The sequence below is a fragment of the Crassostrea angulata genome, chromosome 3, assembly GCF_025612915.1.
Source record: "Crassostrea angulata isolate pt1a10 chromosome 3, ASM2561291v2, whole genome shotgun sequence".
NCBI lineage: Eukaryota > Metazoa > Mollusca > Bivalvia > Ostreida > Ostreidae > Magallana > Magallana angulata.
Window position 1 is genome coordinate 11,427,984 of NC_069113.1, and position 22,783 is coordinate 11,450,766.

General features: G+C 35.3%; 2 protein-coding genes across 7 annotated transcripts; one reads left to right on the forward strand and one right to left on the reverse strand.

Annotated features, from left to right (window-relative positions):
* Positions 1-82: 82 nt before the first annotated feature.
* On the reverse strand, positions 83-19,125 carry LOC128177889 (uncharacterized). 5 transcript variants are annotated; one of them, XM_052844791.1, is made up of 5 exons: positions 18,043-19,125; positions 17,267-17,384; positions 1,899-1,953; positions 1,338-1,572; positions 83-1,130 (listed from the first exon to the last, which is right to left on the reverse strand). In XM_052844791.1, the coding sequence occupies exons 2-5, from the start codon at positions 17,345-17,347 to the stop codon at positions 662-664; spliced, it is 840 nt and encodes a 279-aa protein (XP_052700751.1). In that variant the 5' UTR covers positions 17,348-17,384; positions 18,043-19,125; the 3' UTR covers positions 83-661. The 5 variants fall into 5 exon arrangements, with proteins under 5 accessions (XP_052700751.1, XP_052700750.1, XP_052700753.1 ...); XM_052844790.1 differs by lacking the exon at positions 18,043-19,125 and having other exon boundaries at positions 17,267-17,978; XM_052844793.1 differs by lacking the exons at positions 17,267-17,384; positions 18,043-19,125 and adding an exon at positions 15,842-16,078.
* LOC128177888 (uncharacterized) lies at positions 6,846-22,167 on the forward strand. 2 transcript variants are annotated; one of them, XM_052844786.1, is made up of 9 exons: positions 6,846-7,264; positions 10,855-11,149; positions 11,520-11,636; positions 14,818-14,841; positions 16,085-16,254; positions 20,088-20,160; positions 20,505-20,742; positions 20,888-21,017; positions 21,235-22,167. In XM_052844786.1, exons 1-9 carry the CDS (start codon positions 7,145-7,147, stop codon positions 21,370-21,372), a joined length of 1,305 nt encoding a protein of 434 aa, XP_052700746.1. In that variant the 5' UTR covers positions 6,846-7,144; the 3' UTR covers positions 21,373-22,167. The 2 variants fall into 2 exon arrangements, with proteins under 2 accessions (XP_052700746.1, XP_052700748.1); XM_052844788.1 differs by lacking the exon at positions 14,818-14,841 and having other exon boundaries at positions 6,847-7,264.
* The last annotated feature ends 616 nt before the right edge of the window (positions 22,168-22,783 follow it).

The window sequence follows — 22,783 nt, forward strand, 5'->3', positions numbered from 1 at the left end:
TATAGGCAAATGTTATTTTTTGCATTTTCATAGTTAAGAAATATTTTAATAGACCCTCTTGTAGTTGCATCGAAGATGTAGAAAATCACAAACATGTTTTAAAGAAGCATGAAAAAATGTTTAATTATTAAAAAGGCATATTATGGCTTGACTCAAATACACGTCTTGCAACAAGCTACCAGTCTCTACAATTACATAAACAATTGATGATATATCAACATAAAGTGAAGATATTTGTGTTGATCACCCCTCAGATATCAGCATAACATTTTGATGTAAGGTATTTTAGATATGCTTTAAATTTTAAACTAAGTACTTAGGTTGGGCCTTGTTGGCCAATTCACTATGCTGTAGACTTTGTTAGAAGAAGCACTAATATAGATAGATTGATAAGGAATTCACAATAAGTCAATTATGTGAACTAGTATTTCAAAATAGGTTGCTGAGCATTGCTGGGGAAGGGACGACAACAAGACGGCTTACACATCTTAAACTTCTCTCAGCTCACGTAAAATTCATACAGAAATTAGCACTTCACTAGCTAAAACTAAAAATCGCCCTCATGCAGAGTCCACCAGAGGTATTGAATTAATCATGCAAAAACTACTAGCACGTGAAACCAATCCAGAATTAATCCGATGATTCCATACAGTGTACAATATCATACTTGGTCGGGCTGGTTTGAACTGTCCCACGTGATCGGGTTACTTCGGTTCTGAGGCGGAGCGCTCTTACACCGACGTCCCGGCCAGGTGTCTGATGCTGACATCACCAATGTGTTGGGGCGCCTTTTCAGATTCAGTTTTTGAATGGTCATCGCCTCTGACACCCATTCTGGGTGAATGACATAATAATCATTTTTCGGAGCCGTCGGAGAAAACACCCCTCCATCGTAGGCGTGCGCTGACTGGGGTCGGCTGGCTGTCGGTTTTCCCGCCGCCGGGAGGGATTCTACACGTGACTGGCTCAGTTGATGCAGTTTTGCATACTGATTTAGGTAGGATGCAGAAGGGAAGCTATGGCTCATCCATGTCGACCTGTTTCTACGCTGGAAGTTGATTTGTTTCGGGGATTCCCCCATTGAGATTGTTACCCTGGCTAACTCAACTGGCGTAGGTCTCCGGAGTATTCTGAAAAAAAAGCAAGAGAACCACAACTGTATTGGTTACTTGTTGAAAGGTTACAATGTATGATCCAATGTATGACCTGCAAATATTCTAATATTGTATTGTTAGAGTTTGCTAAATATATAGTACTTGGCCATTTTGAGATGTACATGTACACAAATCAAACAATATTAAGTTTTCATCTTGATGACTCATCATTATCAAGGTTACCTCTCCTCAGTATTGGCCACCTCTACCTCGCGGATGACGTCAACGGCCGTTTTGGGCCGCACCTGAGAGGAAGCCGAGCTTGCCCTCAGTTTGCTCGGCACCACGGGCGCGTGCCACCGCCTCCTGTAAGCAGACCGAAGCTGCCTCTGCCTCGTCTCGGCTTTCTCCTTGTCCCTGTGGAGCTTGTAGGACTTTAGGGCCTTCGTCATGATGTAATTGTGTTCGTTATCTACATCTAAACCAAGAGCAAGAAAAAGCTTACCTTAATTTTCCTGAAATCAACAAGTTTCTTTTCTCGTTTTTCTACCGAATTTTCATGGTGCAAGCATCTGTCGCCATCTTGACATTCATGCAGATGAGAAATCGATATTGGAATAATTACCAATAGCATTACCAACAGAGCCAGACAGAGAATTTGTAACGAGGGGGATGATTATAATACTGTATGGTTCAGATCTCAAAGAGATCGACGTTATGTATTGTCATGAAAAGATGAATCAATTGATAGTTTGAAATTCAGGAAATACTTAGCATGATTACGTGCGTAAGTTTTTCACGTACCGTAGATTTTGGCGCAGGGTACTTTAACTGAAGCCGCGCGGATTTCCTCTTTTGCCTACAAATAGATAGCCAAACAATAGAGACGAGAAACACCTCGATAATTCAAATAAATAAGATATCAAAGGCCTCTCTCGTCTCATAATGGTAAACGATGCACTATTCAGAGAAACCTCTGAATAAAACACTTCATTTCTTTTCATAGTTAGCATGATAAGTCTTATGAATAAACGTTTTTTGAACTTTCGGATAAGTTAAAACCCCAAATTTTGCAGAGATAACGTTCATGTTGCAAAACACATATGAAAGGTAAACGTTGATTATTTAATTGTCTGTGTCCCTGATAAAGTCCTCACATTTTGACGTCGACTAGATTTATCCCTGCGACGTACGGTTTTCAAAGTTTGACCAAAAATCAAAGTCGTTGTTGGTCTGTTATTATAATAAAACATTACTATACAGAAAAAAACAAGTATTAATGACATTTATGAAATAAGCATAAAGGTAAATCATTCGTTTTAAATATTTTCTACAGAGCAGAATCTGCAATGCTACAGAACATCTTCATTGTGTTCCGAATCCAGTGTGTTTTCAAACATTCCACGAAATCTTTAATTTTCACTCTTAAATTTCCGGAGCACTGTTTGCGAAAACCCTTTCTGTTATTTTATTTTTACAGATGTTCATTGTAGGACAAACTTTTGATTCCTGGAGTTCAGATATTAATGTACAATCCGTGCTAGGTTCCTTCTACTTATCCTCCATCCTTCTAGAATATACTTCACTTACCATTTCCAAAGAAATCAGACTCACGTAGTAAAGAACTTTTCGTATCTTGTACCATGCACGTGCAGCTTACCGATTTTATCTCATGCGATTTGGTGATCTCATCGTTCCAAGTTTGGTATTTTTTACGACACAGAAGCGGGGGAAACGATAACATTTTGTTGGAAATTTATGATCCCAAGCTCTGTACTCCGGGTATATGTCCGTGCGACATGCCGGCTTCATTCGGCCCAGTTCTATTGATTGGGAACCGTTCGCATGATAAGGCAAGGTTTCTCTCCAATTTGAATCTTTTGTTCCCAATCCAGGGAGACAATCAAGTTGTGATATCGTCGTCTTAAGCCAGTGCCTAAAACGGATTTAGCATTTCATTTATGTTTGAAGAGTAGGAACTTCCTAAAGTGTGGCGTCGACGATCAGCATTGATTCGATCCAAATCCAATCTTCAATCGGACACGATCCTTATAAACACCTCAAAATTTAATGGATTTGCGCATAAATTAACTTTTCAACCAAACCTATAGATATGTGCTTATTCTACGACCCCGACTTGGAACAGCCCACTAACCTTCATCTTGTGTGTTTCTGCCTGGTTACATTCTGCAGACTGCACCTCAAACTTAACACTTTTACTTCTTCATTAGCATTCCTTGATCAGTCTTTGACTTCATCAATATTGTTTTACAAATGATCCGTGCATTTAAAATTCTTTTGTCCTAGAGGTGAAATGGTGCCAATTTTGGGACATGCAGTGTGATTTGAGTTGTTTTATTTGAACAAAGTTTAATTATCTAAGTACACGTTTTGAATGGCCTTCTTCTCATGCACGTCTTGCCTCCCCCCTCCACCCAGCCTCCCACCGAATAACCTTGTATTGAACAAACATTCAAAACGTATATTTTAAAGGGAAAAAATCAATGAAAATTTTTTCGATAATTAATTATTCTTTGACAATTCATTAGTCTTTCACACACTTAATTATGCTGTATAAATGTTTTGGAAACATTAGCATAACAAACATTGTGCCGTGTATAAACTTCACGGCGAGATGTGAAGACATTTGCGTTGTTCTAATGCTCAATTGTTACCGGGTGTTGATATATTGGGTTCAGTTATTCGTAGATTTAAAAGTCCCATTTGTCACTGCAGTGCACTGTTCTGCCTTGATTTGTGCATACACACAGTACCGAACTCGGCCTCGCAACCATTCCTTGCTCTGCGCTTGTGACAGCCCACTCCTTGGGAGAGCATTGCTGTACATATGGTTACTGTGTTGTTACAGGAGATAAAACATATAACCATTTCACAGGTAAATCTAATCAACTGCCATCATACAGATGAAAATTACCTGAAATGATGACAAATCGCATTCCACTGCATGCCAGAAACCAAAGCTTCTGTTGCCAAAATTTGAAACACAAATCCATATTATTCAATGTTAAGCAGGAGAAAAATTAATGCAAATAAATAATATTACCAAATTTTATTAAGTTGTAGATAGCTTACAGATTTCGGCATAGATGCAATTTTATAGGACGTAAGCGGCGAGACCTTTTGCAAAGCAACGAAAATGGACAAATGACGTCATGAAAACGACTAATTTGAACAATATAATTATAAATTACCAAACTTTTTAACGGAAACAATAAGATGGAATGACATACAGTATGAAAACACAAAACTTAAAGTACAACCTAGTATAACTTATACATGTAGATATTTAACACAAACCAAAATATTAAATATAAAACAAATAGCATTTTATAATGCTCTCTCTCTCTCTCTCTCTCTCTCTCTCTCTCTCTCTCTCTCTCTCTCTCTCTCTCTCTCTCTCTCTCTCTCTCCTGAGACCCTGGAAGAGTTCCCTTTCCTGAGTCGGAGTCTTTGAACGCTTTTCCAGGTAAGACCATGTACTGGAATTTCTCGGCGGTCTGTGTTTTCAACTTCTGAGCAGCACCGCACAATTCAAAACATTATCACAGATACGACAAATGTGTGACAGAGGATCAAAAAGTGTACCGGTATTTCATTAAATAATACTAGTAGTTGCTATTGTTATTCGCTGGTTTGAGGGTACTTTTTATAATACAGTCGTGATCAACTTCCATTACTATAGAACTGCCTCAGATCCTGTAAACATTATTGTTGGACAAAATAATCTTTTGCGAGTCGTTATTTTTCTCCTGCGAAATCTTCAACAAAATATATAATAAATATTCTTTTATAAAATCTACCGAGTTCGGAATTATTTATGCTCATGTTATATTTGTAATGTTTAATTACATGCATTTAAAAATGGCCAAAAGAAGTAATTTAATTTAAGACCTGGTAAGTATTTTATTCAAGTGTGTAAGAATACATTGAATAGGATCGAACAGCAGACGCCGTGCCTAGATACTAGTGTGTCCTCTTCCAAAAAATAAAAGTAAAGAAAAAAGACGTAATTTGAAAGTAAGGGGGAATTTTGTATGGAACTTATCTATGGTATCGAAGCATGATTACTTCGTTTTTCTTAGAAGTTAATGTTTTATATTATTGAAGATTTATCTGAGGAAAATCTTCTTCCAGCTGAGAGTCAACGAAACGACCGTTACGTTGGATTGGTATGTCTTCATTATCCGCATATTTTAGCCCAAGAGTGCATACAAGTATTTAAAACGATATTACTAATTTGTGAATAGGAATCATTATAAATAAATATAGAAACCCATTTTGCCTTAAATACTCAAATAGCATTGTTTGTATTTTTGAGAGGCAGCATATCTTTAAAAAACGATGGCTTACGCGACGCTGTGTTTACTCAGCTTTTTGAGAGCCGACAAGTTTACTGCATTGATTTACTCCTGCCATCCATGATTGCCCATCGAATTAATAGGTAGGCGAATATAATAGATAAGCAGAGCTATAAGCCCTGAATAGGACTAGGAGCTGTTCCATGTTTCCTGTGATCAATTAAGCCAAGAGGAGACACAACATGGATCTCCTCTCAGAATCATTGGCCTCGAGAGTTTGTAAAGGATTTTCCAGAGCGACGTTAAGTTTGCTCAATACACCTGTCAGCAACCGAGCACTCGCAATTCGTTGCTCTAGACTGCATAGCAACATCGAAATTTGTATTCAAGACATGGGATTGATTTACTTCAAAATAATTTACTACTGTTGTTTATGAAAGGGAAATTGTACAATGGTGCAACAGTGAAAAAAAAAACTAGACAACTTAATTAAATACATCTCGTCTCTGGTGGTGTCATTTGTTAAATGTCCTTGTATACATACAAAAGGTACATTGAGAGATTTTAGATTCTGACAGATTCAAATCTTCATGCACATTGAAAACAATGGCAATAAGATTAAACACTTGAGAAAAGATACTTTAAAATTGAATTACCCGGTTTTTTTAAGGGTAGAAATATAGGGTACCAAATAAAGTTGAAAGCGGATGTTGTGTTATAATTCAAATTCTTAACTAGGTTGGGAGGGGGCATGGCCAGTAAAATCAAATACAGTCCAGAATTATCTGATGTACAATTAATATATGAGCATTAAAAAGGATTAAGTTTGAAATCCTAAAGCTGAAAGAAAAACATTCTGCACGTGGATAACTTGGCAGGTGAAATGGATCCAAAGCAGTATATATAAGTTGTCACAAAATTATAAGTTCTTCTTGTACCAAACCCCCGTGTCTAATTTAATTGATTAACATTTTGATATTAACCCACATTTATTTCTTAATTTTTACCCTCCGTTAATCATTTTTCAAAATTTACGAGGTTAAATTATCCATATCACTTAATGGTACTTCAAAGGCGAAAATAAAACATTATTTTGCCGATATTTTCTCCCACTAAAGTGAGTTATCATTGTGTGAAATTAAAGATTTATGATTAAATCAAATTCCGTTCAGAATTTTGACTTGTCTTTGATGCTTTAAGGTGACTCATTAGAAACGGTGTCACATAACATTCGTCGATGTTCATTGCCCCACATTCTAAATGAGTGCTTAACAATCAGAGAAAAAACAAACCCATAATATAGATGCAAGAGGTACTACAAGAAGCGAGTGTGCCGTGAAATGGTTTTTTAAAAATCCAATTTAAACACTGACAATGGAAACTATGACGAGGACAGGGCTGTAGATTACAATGGAATGAGTGAGAGTGTTGTCAGGACCGCTGGGTCGAACTGAATCGATCCGATTCACTGTCTAACCAGTATTCTATATTCTGCTTTGGTATTTAAAAGTTTTTCTATTCGTAAGAAAACCAAAACCGCGGACAGTTTAAAATTCTTTTGATATTTATGTATTGACACAGGAAATTCGAAAATATATCAGTGAAAACGTATCATTAGGATTTTTCACCATTCCCTTGTTGTTGGATCCTGTGGTCTAGACCAAGTTTGGGTTTATTTGGACGAGGTTTCTTTTCCTGTTCTTTACCCTCGGAGAAGTTCCCATTGCAGCCATGCCGGAGAAAATGTGGAACACCCAGTATATGGAAGATTTCAACAAAAAGCGGACACGAACCAAAACTAAAAGTACCCCGTCAGAAACTCTACGAATCAGCTACACCCATCCCAAGAAGGTAAGAACAAGACTCGGCAACAACGGAGGCCACAGATCTAGTAATGCTACTCCTTTGAGATTAGTAAATTCATTAGTTTTATTGTATTATCCTAATCTGCTTATTAGATCCACTTCAAAAACAAGGTTTTTCCTTTTCATATGTAGGTTTGGAACTTTTCAACATGCATTTTTATTGGGTAAAACGTATGTACAAATGGCAAAATAAAACTTTTCGACAAGGGCAGTAAAATTAATGGAGAAGTGACGCTATTTTTTGAACTTTTAAAGTATGACTGAAGGATTTGTGATTTGCTATTGTTATGTTCTATATCTATATCTATATTTCCATTTTCCATTAACATTCCAAAAATTTCTGTATACTTTTCAATCAATGACTGTTTTGAAAAGCTTCTTGTAAAGAAGCTTATACAACCATCTTTCATTTAAAAGTGAGTTTATCCCTCTACTTACCCGTTTCCCTCTTTAAAAAAGAATCCATGCAAGAGTACGATAATTATAGATTAAGAATAGGCAGAGCATACATAGGGGATGAATAATCCTGTCAAACATCAATACGGCTCGTTTTCATATTTGATCTAATGATTGGAAAAATCAATTTCATTTTTGAAAATTTAATAGTATGTTCATATTAGAAAACCATAAAGCAAACTCTCTCTCTCTCTCTCTCTCTCTCTCTCTCTCTCTCTCTCTCTCTCTCTCTCTCTCTCTCTCTCTCTCCAGGGGTTGATAGATCATGCGTTATCAGTGATTTTAAGGAGAGGATTACGTAGACACTTTCAATGTTTGCAAGCACACCCTTACATTTATTCCAGCACTTCATAAGTGCATTGTATTACTAATCCCAAGTTCTTACAAACTCTTAAACACATGTTTATTTTCGTGGCCAGTTTTTCCCCTGTGGATTCTTTTTTATCTTTTCCACGTCTCCCATGCAACCAATATATATATATATATATATATATATATATATATATATATATATATATATATATATATATATATATATATATATATATATATATTGATTATTTTAGATGTTTGTATGCAAAAACGAATCAAGATTTTACCCAATTAGCAGACCTTGTTTTGGATAATTACGGCCTCATTCTGTCTATCGAAACGCACGCGTTTTTGCATCATATAACTTGCATCAGAGTACGAATCGCTCAATTCATGGGAAACTCGTTATTAAACTCGGGGTAGCCATCAATAACGCAATCTTTCCGTAACGGTGGTACCCTATAGATGGTATCGTGTTGGAAATAATAGACCAGAGCATTTAATGGCCGTCATGGTATTACCCGATAATCATTCGTGTCATTGGGAAGCAATTTCGATTAATAAACAGGCAAACAAAAAGCTGAGACAAAACAGCGCCGGGGATGGAACCGGTAGCCTCTATACCCGTGAAATGACATCGAATTACCTTTGTTTGTTAATCTTTGTCCCATTGACTTACTCTGCCTTTGGGTATTTGAATTGGCCATTTAACTTTTTGAACATCTGTTTTGAAAGTGTAATTGTTAATCAACAGTGGGGAGAATCTCTAATCGGATTTCAATCCAAAATATCTGGCCATGGGTTTCAAGTGAACTACTTATATCTTTCTACAAGTATTTTTCTTTGCTATTGAACACTGACAAAATTTGGTATCAAAATAATATTCCAACTGTCAAAAGAAATGCATCTGACATGTACATAATCTGATACGATCTATACAGCTAGACAACAGGCAATGGCGTTATTAAGTATGCTAAAAGAACAATCAAAGTTAAAAATAAAAATAAACAACTTGCATCAACACTTTGAAAACATACAGTGTTTTCTATTCTTTACAAAATAAGAATTACAAGATTTCGAAGACTTTACACCACTTTATTTGCCAGTATTAGAGTTGCAGCTTTATATTGTATCCAATGAGACAAACTCTCTTTTTATCGCTACACACATGTGTCATGTTGTCATGCTGTAAATTTTGTATTTACTCCCACCCAGTAAATTCAAAATTTACAACATGACACATGTATCCGTGTTACAATCAGACCAGCATGCAGTGATGCATTTTCAAAGAAACGAAAACATACCATTAAATCCCAGGAAATTTTCTCCAGAATGCCACACACATTTATAATGGACCATTATTTAGAGTTCATTACACCACGTTTACTTATAAATATTTGCCGAAAGACATAAAAATGATTTTTTATTGACCGAAGTTGTTAAAAAAAATCGTGTAAATATGTAGAATGTGGGTGCCTTTTTAACCCCGCGAAGATATTTTGTTCTACAACTTAGTTCAAGACTTGCACTTGAATAATGCTTTGTTAGGCCCTTTTGTGAAAAGATCAATGTGACAAAACATAACACTATGTAAAGAACAGTAAAATAATATTGCCAATAAGCAGGTATGTTCTACTTTTGAGACTTTTTTGTGATATTCCAGATTGAATATCTTAAAGTCCGTTTGGGTTGTGACCGCCATGAAATAAATGAAGTTATTGAAAAATAAAAAAATAAAAAACTCACATACTCATAAAATCGTGTAAATATGTAGAATGTGGGTGCCTTTTTAACCCCGCGAAGATATTTTGTTCTACAACTTAGTTCAAGACTTGCACTTGAATAATGCTTTGTTAGGCCATTTTGTGAAAAGATCAATGTGACAAAACATTACACTATGTAAAGAACAGTAAAATAATATTGCCAATAAGCAGGTATGTTCTACTTTTGAGACTTTTTTGTGATATTCCAGATTGAATATCTTAAAGTCCGTTTGGGTTGTGACCGCCATGAAATAAATGAAGTTATTGAAAAAAAAAAAAAAAAAAAAAAAACTCACATACTCATAAAAGACATACAAATAGGCTTCTTTCAAAATCCCTTGTTCTTTGTATGCAACTATGCACAATTGATATGTGTCTACTTTTAACAAACAGACGAAAATCAATTAAGGTTTTCCAACTTTCAGGTACATGTACATGTACATTCATAATGTTATCTTTCTAAAAGCGTTGTCTTTATATTTCATTTGAAAGAAAATTAGCACGTATTTGAAATTGCTACATCATTTTTACGCGACTGAATTGAAATGGAAAAAGGTAAAAGCAGGAAAAATGGTCATCTTTGAAAAACGGTCTTCCTGCATGGTGGGATGGTGCTCAGTGATTTACAAAGGATGCCTAGGTTATCAAATAATCATACTTTTACATAGGATCAATATTTGAATATTCTTTAAAATTAAAAAAAAAAACAATATATTTTGATATATACAAATGATTCCGGGACCTAAGAGTTTTCGAACCTTACTGATGGAGGGGCAAACTTAAAGCATTATCTAGCTGTTTGTTAAAATTGTGTTAATTTTCAAAAAAAAAAAAGAAGAAAAAACAAACAAACAAAAACAACCAAACAAACAAAAATCCAAACAACTGAAACAAAATCCAAATAAAAACAAACAAACAAAATAAACATAAAAGAAATGGAAAAACAATCAACAACGGCTAAACAAAATAAAACCAAAAAAAAAAAATAATAATAATTGAGTATTTCCTGTATGTATTCAATCTCTCTTTTTTTCCATATATCCAGAGCATTTCGGACACACGTCGACCAAAGTCATCAGTGACGAACTCGTGGTACATAAAGAAAGCCCAGAAGAACCAAGAGGAGCGGGCGCGGTCTTGTGATGTGGACAGCCCCTTCATCGACAGCTTCAGTAACATGTTTAACGAGGGACACGCCCCCCTCAGTCCCTACAGTGGTACGGTATTTGAGAACTATGTTAACAGTAACCTACAGACGCCGTACCCCAGCCGCCAACACACACCGGCCCCACCCACAGATCTACAAAACTCCGGGGGTGACAAGATCTTTTTAGACAATAGTAAGAAAAAGGTTTACATTTAAAAAGATTGACTTCACAAATAAAATAATTAATTTTCGCGAAAAACCATGAGATGCGATATCGTATATAGAATTTTTCAATGACAATAAAAAATCAAATAAAAAGTTTGTAAATACTCTATCTTGATTAAGAATGCTGTTTAATCAATATTTTAAGAAAATATGCTGTAAAATAGATTGCAGTCCATTCTACAAAAGGCAAACTATTGTATAATTGCAGCCTGAAATTAGAATTCTTTACTGTGACGTGTGTATATAGTTCTTAATCAATGCTGAAACAATGTCTGCTTAGAGTATATAGATAGTTCTTAATCAATGCTGAAACAATATACGCTTAACTGAATCCGCAGGGGAAATATCAAAACAGTACCTGATAGAGTTATACGAAGCAGCCATGGCCAAAAAGAGAGAAGAGGAGGAAAAGATTGAAGAAGAAAAGACAGAAGAGGAGAAAAAAGAAGAAGATGGTAAATAGTTCTTTAGTTGCCGGCAAATCCAGTAAAAGCTTTAAGCGCGTAAAATTAAGAAAGAATCACTACCAACTCAATTAATCACATTCCACCCTCATCATCATCATCATCATCATCATCATTTTATCATCATCAGTTATACTACTACTTGCGACCAGTACGTATCACTATGTAAGGTATCAGGACAATGTCGACGGTTGACGTCACTAGTTTGTACCTATACAACCTTCCTTCAAGGTCTCCATCTGCACTCATATAAACAACGTAATTGTTATGGAGTTATCTTTTTGGTTTCAGTCTCAGTGCTTCCTAATCACGACAAATGATGCATGAACCATTGAACATAATGGGATTTCCCCCAATAACTCAGGCGATTTAGTGCAATTTAAACTTTTATGAATTTCATAATATCTTATTTACGACAAAACATCCTCTTTTAAAGGCTTACCAAAACAAATTATGAGCATTCAACATCCTTTGATTAATGTAGCGAACGAAATGAATGTACAATTAGTTATTTGTACGTTATGCTCTGTCTGTTACAATAAATCCTTTTTTAAGTTAGTTGAAATTTTGATTTGATTTGATGAAAAAACCCGACGCGAAGCGGAGGTTGACAATGGTTTTCTAGGGGTGTCAATTTCAACTGTTATCCTCCCAAACAGGCACTATTTATTTTATTATACTGAATGTCTTAATATTAGAGAATTTTTTACTGCTTTTATATAGAAATGATGTGAATTCAACGCCGAACCGTACGCGCATAATTTACGCGCATGTAACAATTCGTTGTGTTACCCGTTGCTAAGTGTGTTGCTACCGCTGAGGGTAATAGAACGGATTGGCAACTGTGTCTTAACCAATCAGATGTCAGTATTTAACATGAAAGTATAATAATTGATAATAGTACCTGAAAAAGCGTTATTTTTGAGATCCTAGTAATGGTTATGGTGTATGATGCGGGAGACTCATAAACATCCAAACAACGATAGTGTTATTGATAATACTAGTATTACAATATTTGTATATGATAATAGAAATACATGTAACATACTGTTCAATATTTAAAACAACTAAGAAATCGAACATTGTATTTGACTCACTCATTGTTTTACAAATGATGACTTAACCCAGTCAATGCAGACGGAGGGTAAACAAACCACATAGACAAAGAAGCCATACTTCCGCTGTTGAGACGTTTGTTTAAATGCTATTTTCTATTTGGGATAGTCATTTAAGAGCATTAGAACAGGAAAAAAACTTTTAAATTGATTACACAAGCACAGACAGTCTTTGTTCCCTATATTGGAAAGAGAGTAAAGAATTTAATTTCTCATTCATGTCGTGTACATATATTCACGTAGACAAATGAAAAAATAAAATTCGTTTTGTCAACAAAAACTTATCCTGTGTTTAACCAGACCTTTTCAATAGAATCAATGGACTTTCTAGCGTTGCAATGCCTTTTATGATAAAGACATCTGAATTTGTTCATAATTTATCGCACAAGTTGCTGGTAAATACCCAAGGTTCTTTCATTGTGTATCGACATAACCAATTTATGCTTCAGACCTAATTTTTGCGGGATATATCTTAAGAAAGTCTTTAGAAAGTGAATTTTCTTCAGGCACTAGGAGGTTTTCCTTGATAATGCAGTGAGGATAGAGATCTTAAAAGTTGCAAATCCGAGGATTACGTGTTTAAACCTTTATAGTACAAAATCAAAGGCAGTGGCGAGAGAGAATAACTTTATTCATTTAAAAATTCGACCTCTTGTGTTCATGTTATGACCAAATGGCATTAGAAGCAATGTAGGTCATCGAATAGTTCAAGCTCGATCCATTAGGTGTATGTGTTCTGATAGAGTTGTCTATCCATTGAAAATGAGGATTACAAAGATACCCATTCCGCCCAAATCTAATCGTAAACCAATACTCCGGAATCCATCTCCGGCAACTTTTTATCCGACCGGTAATAGTTTGGATTTTAATTGCTGTCTCTCTATTAATTTCCAAGGTGTATTGCCATGCGCAGTTTGAAATGATATAATCCAGAAGAAATTTTAATATCGGATTAGGAACGACTTAATTCCATTAGACTTTAATCCCAATGGATTATAGTTTGTTTTTAATGTTTTAGTGATTAATTGGTTTGGGCCATTTTTCAAAAATGTTTTATACATACTTTGTGCTTAGTATAAAGACTAGCTTATATTCATATATCTTAATCATCTTACGTCATATCAAATCACAGGTACGTTATTTGTCCATTAAACTCATGAACTGTACTGTTTGTACGTTATTTACTTATAAGAACTCATACTTATCCCCGAGAACCCAAACAGAAAATGTGTGCTGTGTTACTCTTAATTTATGTTAACAACCATATATGAAGTGTAATGCTTTTCCAGTTAGGAATAATGAAATCTTTTTAAAACATTATAAACTAAATTTCAATGGTAATCACTTCATTGTCAGTTTACAACACAATTTTATTGTGTACATGATACAGCTTTCAAATAACACAAAAGTAAAATTTGTTTAAGAATTATAAAACTGTTGGAAGCATATCCCTTTTTTTTATCCATTTTATATCATTTAAACAGTATAGTTTAAAGAAATAATTGACTTTACAGCTCATGTGATGACAAGAACATATATTTTACTTATACCCTGATAACAAATCATTTGAAATTCGTTTTCTTTTTATATGCATGTCTATAATGCGTATATTTACATAAAGTTTTCCCCTACATACTTTTACTAGTATATGTATTTGAAAACAGTAACCGTGTTTACTTCCATGCATACTTATTTACCTTTTGCAAAACAGACGAACTTTTTGTGTGTTTATAAATCTATCAACCCTATGAATATCATACAAATAACAATAAATTACATATAGAACCATTTTAACAAGGCCTTGGACTTTCAGTACGATGTAACTATCTATTTCTTGCGTCAAAACAAGTTAAAATGACGCTGGTTTTAAGCGAAATATACACCGATTGCGTAGTCTTCGCTCAAAAGCCAGACAAATCTTGTTGATTTCAAAGAGCCATGGTTGAGTGGCCAGCAATGACATAGACAGGCCTACGTCATAGTGATGTTTGACATAACTACCCAAAGTCCAAGCTCTTGTTAAAATGGTTCTAAATTTCGTTTTGTAAAAATTTCAGATGGCGGAGAGGGTAATAAAGAGGGTAAGCTTAACGTGTATTATACTCTCGAGTGATTCCACTATATCATTTATTTATTCAAAACTTTGCACATTGCTATCAACAAATGGTTGAATCTACTAATTCACTGGTTTTGAATTTTACTCGGCAATCTCACGAGGCTCTTAACTCGCTTAATTTCTGTTTTATTCTTCTCTTATCAAATAAACTTTTTTATCAAAGACCCATTTATTATTCCGCCTTGATGTAAACTCCTTTTGAACCAAACAGTCAAGAATGTTTTTATTACGACTTCGGTGTTTCAGATTTGCCATATATTTTTCTATAGATACTGCTCCCAAAGGAAAATGTTATCGTAAAACTCTGCAGAGAAATGAGAGAACCCGTCTCTTAATGCGCTACCATTGTTTAATCACCTATTGTTAAACTGTAAAAAGCTTGCAGGCATAAAACACATACATTTCGGGTCAAGCGATACACCGGCGAGTAATCAGTTTATGTTATAATTCTCCAGATTGAACAAATGTTGAACTGTATTACACCCCATTGCTCTAGACGACGTTACTAAGGTCTTTCCCTTGTTCATTCTGGCTTTGATACCGCTGTCGGGAACTTGTCGGGTAAGGTTATGCTGTTAAATCTGCTGGTTTCCTCCATGCTTTTTTAATTGATCAATTAAATATTAATTCCAGACAGGACCATAGTGAGAAGGTGAACTGTCTATTTATTGCAGATACCGATATTTGTTATGTGTAAAACTGAACAAAAAAGTTTTTGGAGAAAACTCAATATAATTGAAAAATAATCCTCTTCATGGCAAAATGATTTTAAATTGTAGAATTTTTTATACTTAGAAGGAAGCATATAATTGGGTGTGTAACTTGTTTAATCAGCGCCATTTTGCAATTTTTACAGTCCTTTTTGTTATTGAGCATATAAAGAACAAAGAATTAAACATTTTTATGATACCCCTTTGCACTTTAGAAACAGACATGTGCAATAGAACAGCATAAATTATACATACCGTCATATCGATTGCCCTGTTTTTTTAATCTCCAGTAAAAAGTGAACAAATCAGTTTGTAATCGCAGGTGGGCAATAGATCACCGGTCTGCCGCCACGGACATATAGCGTTACCGACTTGGGGGGAAATCTACGGTTATTGTAGAACAAAAGGCCTAAACTCGTGTAGAAGTAACAGTACAAGTTCCGCCTCCCACTTCGAGTGAAGAACCTATGTAAAAGTATACTTTTTTTCTTCGTCCAGTTGATAGAGGACCGGTAGTAGAACAGCGACCGAAGACACCGGCTCAAGAGCTTCACTGGATCTGTTGGCCCGAACCAGAGGAGCCTAAGGACCTACCCAAGAGACCCAACACTGTACTGGGCATTCGCGCATCGGACGGCAAAGACGGCTGCGACCCCTGTTTGTTACAGGTAAGCCTTTCTTAGGGACACCGCAAAGTCACTTGTTGATCAATATTTGGAAACAACTTTACAACTTGACAATTGCTTGTATGTTAACTGTCTTGGTCTTTGCAAGAATCTGTGAAAATGATAATGGAAGGTTGTTTGGTTTTTTTCTTTTCATGAATATGTTTGCGCTTTTCGTAGACCAAATTGTTTTGCACCTTTCAATATTACAGTATAAAAACAAGACAAGAGCAATTTCACAACTGCATGTGCTTAGCTTTTTATTAAAGATATGGAGGACGAGTCGTTACAGTCAAGCTATCGAAATAATTTTGTCTTGATGTGGCATAATATTATGCAATTTTGGTAAATTTTATTTATGCTTTTAAAAACCCTCTTTAAAAAAGATTTGTCTGTAACATTATCTTGTCGTCAGTCCATTCTTATTCTGCTTTCTGACAACAAAAACTATCATGTTAATATGCCGCAGACAATCTCAAAGATAGAGCAGCTAAAAAGGGACATATATCCAATCAATTGCAAATGATTTGATATATCTGTGTCTTGTAACCCTATGCCGAGCATTAGCGTGATTGCGTGCCACCGTCTTCGCCGAAATAATGCTCCATCGCCGGGCCATATTGTTTCATGATATCAATATTAATAGCAGAATTTGAATAGTTACTAAGGAAAAGGACTGGCACCGCGGACGTCACACATGCAATATAAAAAAGAAGTCGTATACAACTGTTCAAAACTTCAGTTTCCAATCGATTTTTTTAAACAGTAGAATTTTAAATACACGGTCACTAACTTTCTACATGTAATGAATTTTTTGTTTTATTTTTGGGTGCATTTCCATGTACATGTATACTTATTCAAACAATTACTAGTAGTTGTTGAATATGATAAAAAATGTTTTAATTTTAACCCCCTCTCTCTCTCTCTCTCTCTCTCTCTCTCTCTCTCTCTCTCTCTCTCTCTCTCTCTCTCTCACACACACACACACAAAATAATCATGCAGAAGTGTTCTTACCCTTTGTTGAGAAAGTGCAGGTTGTATGGAGAGAGGCACCGGATGTTCGGGTCTTCTTTGTGACGTTCCAAACAAAATCATCTTTCATTTTCTTTTGCACATGTTTTTGCGAAAATATCTTTTAAAAACCAAAAAAAAAACAACGCCAGTGTTGTACTGAAATGTCCAGTCTTTGAGTTATATCATGCAGCTCTTTACATCATAAACCTCAACACACAACGTCTTGAGATTTTTGGCAGAATATCTCAATACGAATATTATTAATAGTGTATCTTATAGATCAGATCCATGCGGCATTTAAAGACACTGCCTCCTGCTAGACCTGTTTCAGGCCTATACGTGGAAGCAAATCAAATCATAATATTATGGCCATTGTTTTAGGCGATGACGATGGGAAAATAGATACTTGGAGATCTTGGGTACATTGCATAAGAATTTGATAGAACGACGAGATTTTAAAATCCCGTTCGTTTGATGGCCTATCGGTAACTCCGATAGGGTGTTGACCAGAATTTAAATCAAACCATCTCCAAATGTCTTCAAGATCAACACAGCTGGTATTATGATTTTTAAATTCAAGATAATGTTATTTGACAGATCCATTATTCTTAATCTGGGACTGTTGAATTGATTGACGTATAATTTAGACGTTGTAATTCATACGTTTTAGCAGCGAGTGCCACTGACACGTTTAAGACGCGTCGAATTTATTTTCATTTAAGTGAAAGTGCCAAGATAGTATTTTCAAGTACTGATTATTATTAAGGATTTCTTACCTTTAAGTGATTTTTAGCGTCGTGTGCCCTAACAGTGCCATCTGATTTTATGAGAACTGTTGCTTTGAGCATTTAGCGTTTAACTAATGTTTGTTCATACGAGAGATTCAAATGGTGACTTGAGGAGGATTCGAATAGTATTACAATTAAATCAAGTTTTGAATGACAATAGAGAACCTTGTTTGTATAGACGGATATCACCACATAACTTTATCCTGTAATGGTTTGGTATTGGTTTAGAATTTAACGACTGTTCAATATTGAACCTTGAAATTACACGGGTAATGTTGAATTTATATGTAGTTCTGGTACAAGTTTACTTTAAAATTAGAAGTATTTTGTTAAGATCTTTTGCGTAAAAAAATTCTTTATGGTGTGTCCATTAAAGCTTTAAGTATTTTTATAACTTAAGATTAAAACTATCGTGAAAATCATTTTTGTTCATGAAAGGTTTCGAAGGTTAATATTTCTACTCAACAATAACAAATTTCCCTTTACTCAAGAAAGACTGAAAGACTCTGACTTAGTTTCATTTCTCTTGAGGGTTTTATTCTTGTAGTAAAAATAAAGATAGATCGAGGCAATGCGTGGATAATTAGGGCAAGGAAAGAGCACCGGAAGTCGAATAGTTGCTCATTCAAATCTCCATAGGAATGAAATTACTCCAAGTTGGGTTGTGTATTTGGTATCATGACAATGAACTGTTGTGTTTAAAAGGCCGTCTAGTCTTTATCGCTCTCATTGTCATGTAGACCATGTTCGCCAAGTCCGCCATTGTTTAATAGCGACACAGACATACATGTTTCTTAAGGAGGTCGATTTTTTAAAGTGCGCATTTCAGCAGTGTTTTATAAAAGTGATGAATAGATAATAACATACAAAGGCACTCGAAGGGGATTGAATAGCTGGCCTTTGGTTAATCATTTATTTTGTTGAATTGCTTTCATTTTCTTTTGTGTATTTTCTTACCTAGAGCGAAAAAAGAACATTTTTTTCTTTTTCTTGTCCCGTTTTTGGGATATACTCATTAAACATCTGTCGTTTTGCTGATTTGGTAAATTACGGCTACCCGTCTAGTACATACGCTGGTAAATAAAGGAAATAACACAATATGAAAATTAGCTGCATTGGCAAAACCCAGTAGATATATTAAGTTTCTGGTTTTGGTTTACATTTATTTTAGTGAGCATTCGATACATATTATTGGATTACAAGATGGACAGGTACACTATATATCAACTGGTAGGTGATTACTAAATTGATGGCTTTTTCTGCAGAGATAGTTTGTGACTATGCCAAAGAGTTATTAGTTTATTATTGCCAGAAAGCATTTATTTGTGTGAATGCGTCAGTAGATTTACCATAATCAGCAGTTTTAGGTTATCAGCAGTTTTAGGGGGTTTTTTTGCAAGGAGATCTATAATTTTATATTACTGTTGACTTTTTAATGGTTGGGGACAAATCGGTGTATAAAAAGGATACAGTGCTTGGCAAAGAGTAAATTACGCTATGTCAACCAAAATCTGGCATTCTCAATAGAGTAATAAACGAATGTTTAAAGCTATCATAAAATTGAAATTGACAGGGCTATTATGTAATACAGAGCAATACTAAACACCTTTTCAAAACGATAAAAAGATAATACAACCACAATACAAAAGGAATGTCATCGATAACACATTTATGATTGCTTCTCGTTAACCTTCGTTTTAACAAAATCCAGAGAACACACGATAGAATTATGTAATAAATTTTTGGACAATGTCATTCTAAAGTGTCTGGTTCTCGGCATGTAAAACTCTATTACAAAAAAGCAATACTGCATTCACGTGGAGTGTTTGAGTAGATACTTTAGCAATGTACAAATAGACAAACTCAGTTCCTATAAATTTCTCTCACGATTTTCGTTTTTTGACGTCGGTCACGTAGAAGAAACCGTTCGTTTTAGAACTACAGTGTACGACTCGCCATGGACTGGTTCCTCGGTGATGATGACGATGATTTTGGTAAGAAGTCCTTTTACTTTAACCATTTTTTCTTTCCAGGAATCAAATCGAGGAGCCCCTTTGACTTTTGTGCCAGAACTACATTCGTGGGTGAACGCCACCACAGAATACGGTATGGTAGTGCAATATGTTTACCCCCACCCTCCGCCAGATTTTGGAGCTCTTTTAGTTTAATCCAATCAAAACTTACTTAATCACGTTGTTGTAGTTTCTTATCTGTCGTGTTGCTTGCTAAATAAATTGTGGGTAATTTAATTGGAAAAGTACATGAGTGTAAGGATGACGTGTTTCCTTTTAAAAGTTTAAAAGTGTGAAAGTTTTAATATTACAAGAATTCTGCCATAAAAGAACCATTAATCAATGTCCTTCCCATGCAATAATGCACACAAAAAAAACAAAAAACAAAACCTTGAGTGACGGTTTAAATTTTTTCAATTTTTCTCTGTCATTTTGCAGACAGAGAAGCGGTTGCTAAGATAATGGCCATGTCTGGATCACTCGCCCCTCCACTGCCCGCAGAGGCCCTCAGACCACAGCGACAAGCCACTTTCACTTTTGGCAGTAATCGCAGAAACATGTACAGAACGGCGCCCGACCCCCGGGGTTTTTACGCTCAGTCCTGGATGCCCTACTACGAGGATAGGAACGCTTCAGAGGACAGACGCATCAGAGAAATGGACAGACGTCTGGCTGTGTAGGAACAAGATTCGTCTCTTGTTTAAATATTCAAATTGTAACTCAAAAACTCGCTGATGCGAATGAAAAGATATTAAATGATATGAAAGTATGTCTCTTATCAGACCTTTTATTTCATGATATGTGTTTGTTTTTTCTTGCAGAAGTGATTCATTACCCCAATTACCAGTGTTACAGCGTAGTAATACATTCACAGATATGCGCCCAATGCAGAGACGTACGATACGATACCCCAAATCGGAGGAGTATGTTCATGACCATAGTATGTTTATGGTAAGTAGTGTATATCTACAGCTACGAATCATTGTATAATCGGACGTCAAAGTCATAATTACGTGTCTGATGATCCTTTTCGATTTTCATTTTGTGCGAGGAAATTTTTCAAGAAATAATTGTTATATGATAAATGATATTCATTAAATATAGAGCAATTGACATCATTATAAAAGCAAGTTTTTTTCTTATGAGTTTTATTTTCTTTGATCTTCAGACTACACAGCCCTTGATAAGAGGACACTTCATCATCCACCCAGACTGGGTGTCGGAGCGCTTGACGAAGAAGAGGATGAACCTAGCCAATAGGAAAGTCAGGAACGGCCTCAGATACGGGACCTCCGAGGAATACTAGAAACATTCAGACTCTTAGAGCAGTTTTAGTTATTTATTATTGTTAGAGTTAAACAAATTTTATCGGATTTTATGCACCTTTACAATCTGACTCTGTAAATCATGACAGCTAAAGCTACTGGAACCGCTTGCATCATCTGACCGGAAGTCTCCGTGTTACCATGTTAATTGCTGTGACGTCCCCATTTCTTTGACCGACATTCCTTTCGAACTCTAAGGAGATGTGACCGTTTCCTTGGAGAATGTGTCGTTTTCTTGTTTTCATAGCATCTTATCTAAGGTGCTGGTGTTATTTAATCTAGTCTCTGGTGTGTTTTATTGAGTGAAGTAGAATACTCGCTTCCCCTCCGTCACCCCACTGTGATATTTATGACACTTGTAAGTGTGCACCCTATTACTGCTACTTCTGTCTGTCTGTCTGTATCTTAATCAGTTGATAAGGTATATCTTTTTTTAATCTTGTTGATTAACAATGGCTAAGGTTTTCTTGACAATATTACAATGTATTAAGAAACTAGTATGAATATATTGATTGCACAAGTTTAGCGTTTATTCAATTAATTTAAAATGTCCACGAATCAGTGTAATTGTTGTTTAAGCCTCTTTTCTTGTATTCTTGTATTGTTCTAACTTTGGTTTGATCACGTGGTGTATGAACCACGTGACTCGTTTACCTATATCAGTATTACTTTTGTAATTAGACGTGTGTTGGTCGCGGTAGATCTCACGTTAGCTGTGTTTTACATTTCTCAAATGCAAAATAAATCAATAAAATACGTCAATATTTACCTATAAAGTCTTGAATTATTTTTATTTAAAAGAAGTAATTGTTTGCCTAAAGCCGGTCCATATACTATAATATTCTCTTCGTTTGAATTTAAATAATAGGAACTGGTTTTAGCCTGTTTAATGATAGCTTTCTTTCAAAGCGATTTTTATAGAAGTCAGATGCTAGATAACCTCCAAATCGGGTCCGTCAGGCCTGATGCTTTTCCCAGTGATCTTCGAGTCAAACAATTTTGGCGATATATTGTAATTATAAATTTCACGTTGTGTTTCTTTCACAAAAAAGTAACCGAGAGAAAAAGAACCTTAATTTGATGAGTATAATCTAATTGTCTCGACGTGAAGAAAACACAATAGTGGATAATAAAAAATGAATACATGTATTTATGAAACCGAAAAAAAGTTCAACCAACTAACCTAAGGAATCAGAAAGGTTTCTTTCCCAAAATGTTACCTCGAAGGTCGCCTGACGCAACTTACGAAAATGTACATGCATTCAACATGTATATTACGCCCTTCATCATCCGCCACCAATTTCTTTGCCAAACTACGTAAGTAGTACATTGTATATCTTGCATGAAATAGCACGTTCAATTAAACTTAATAACAAAAAAAGTTATTTACGG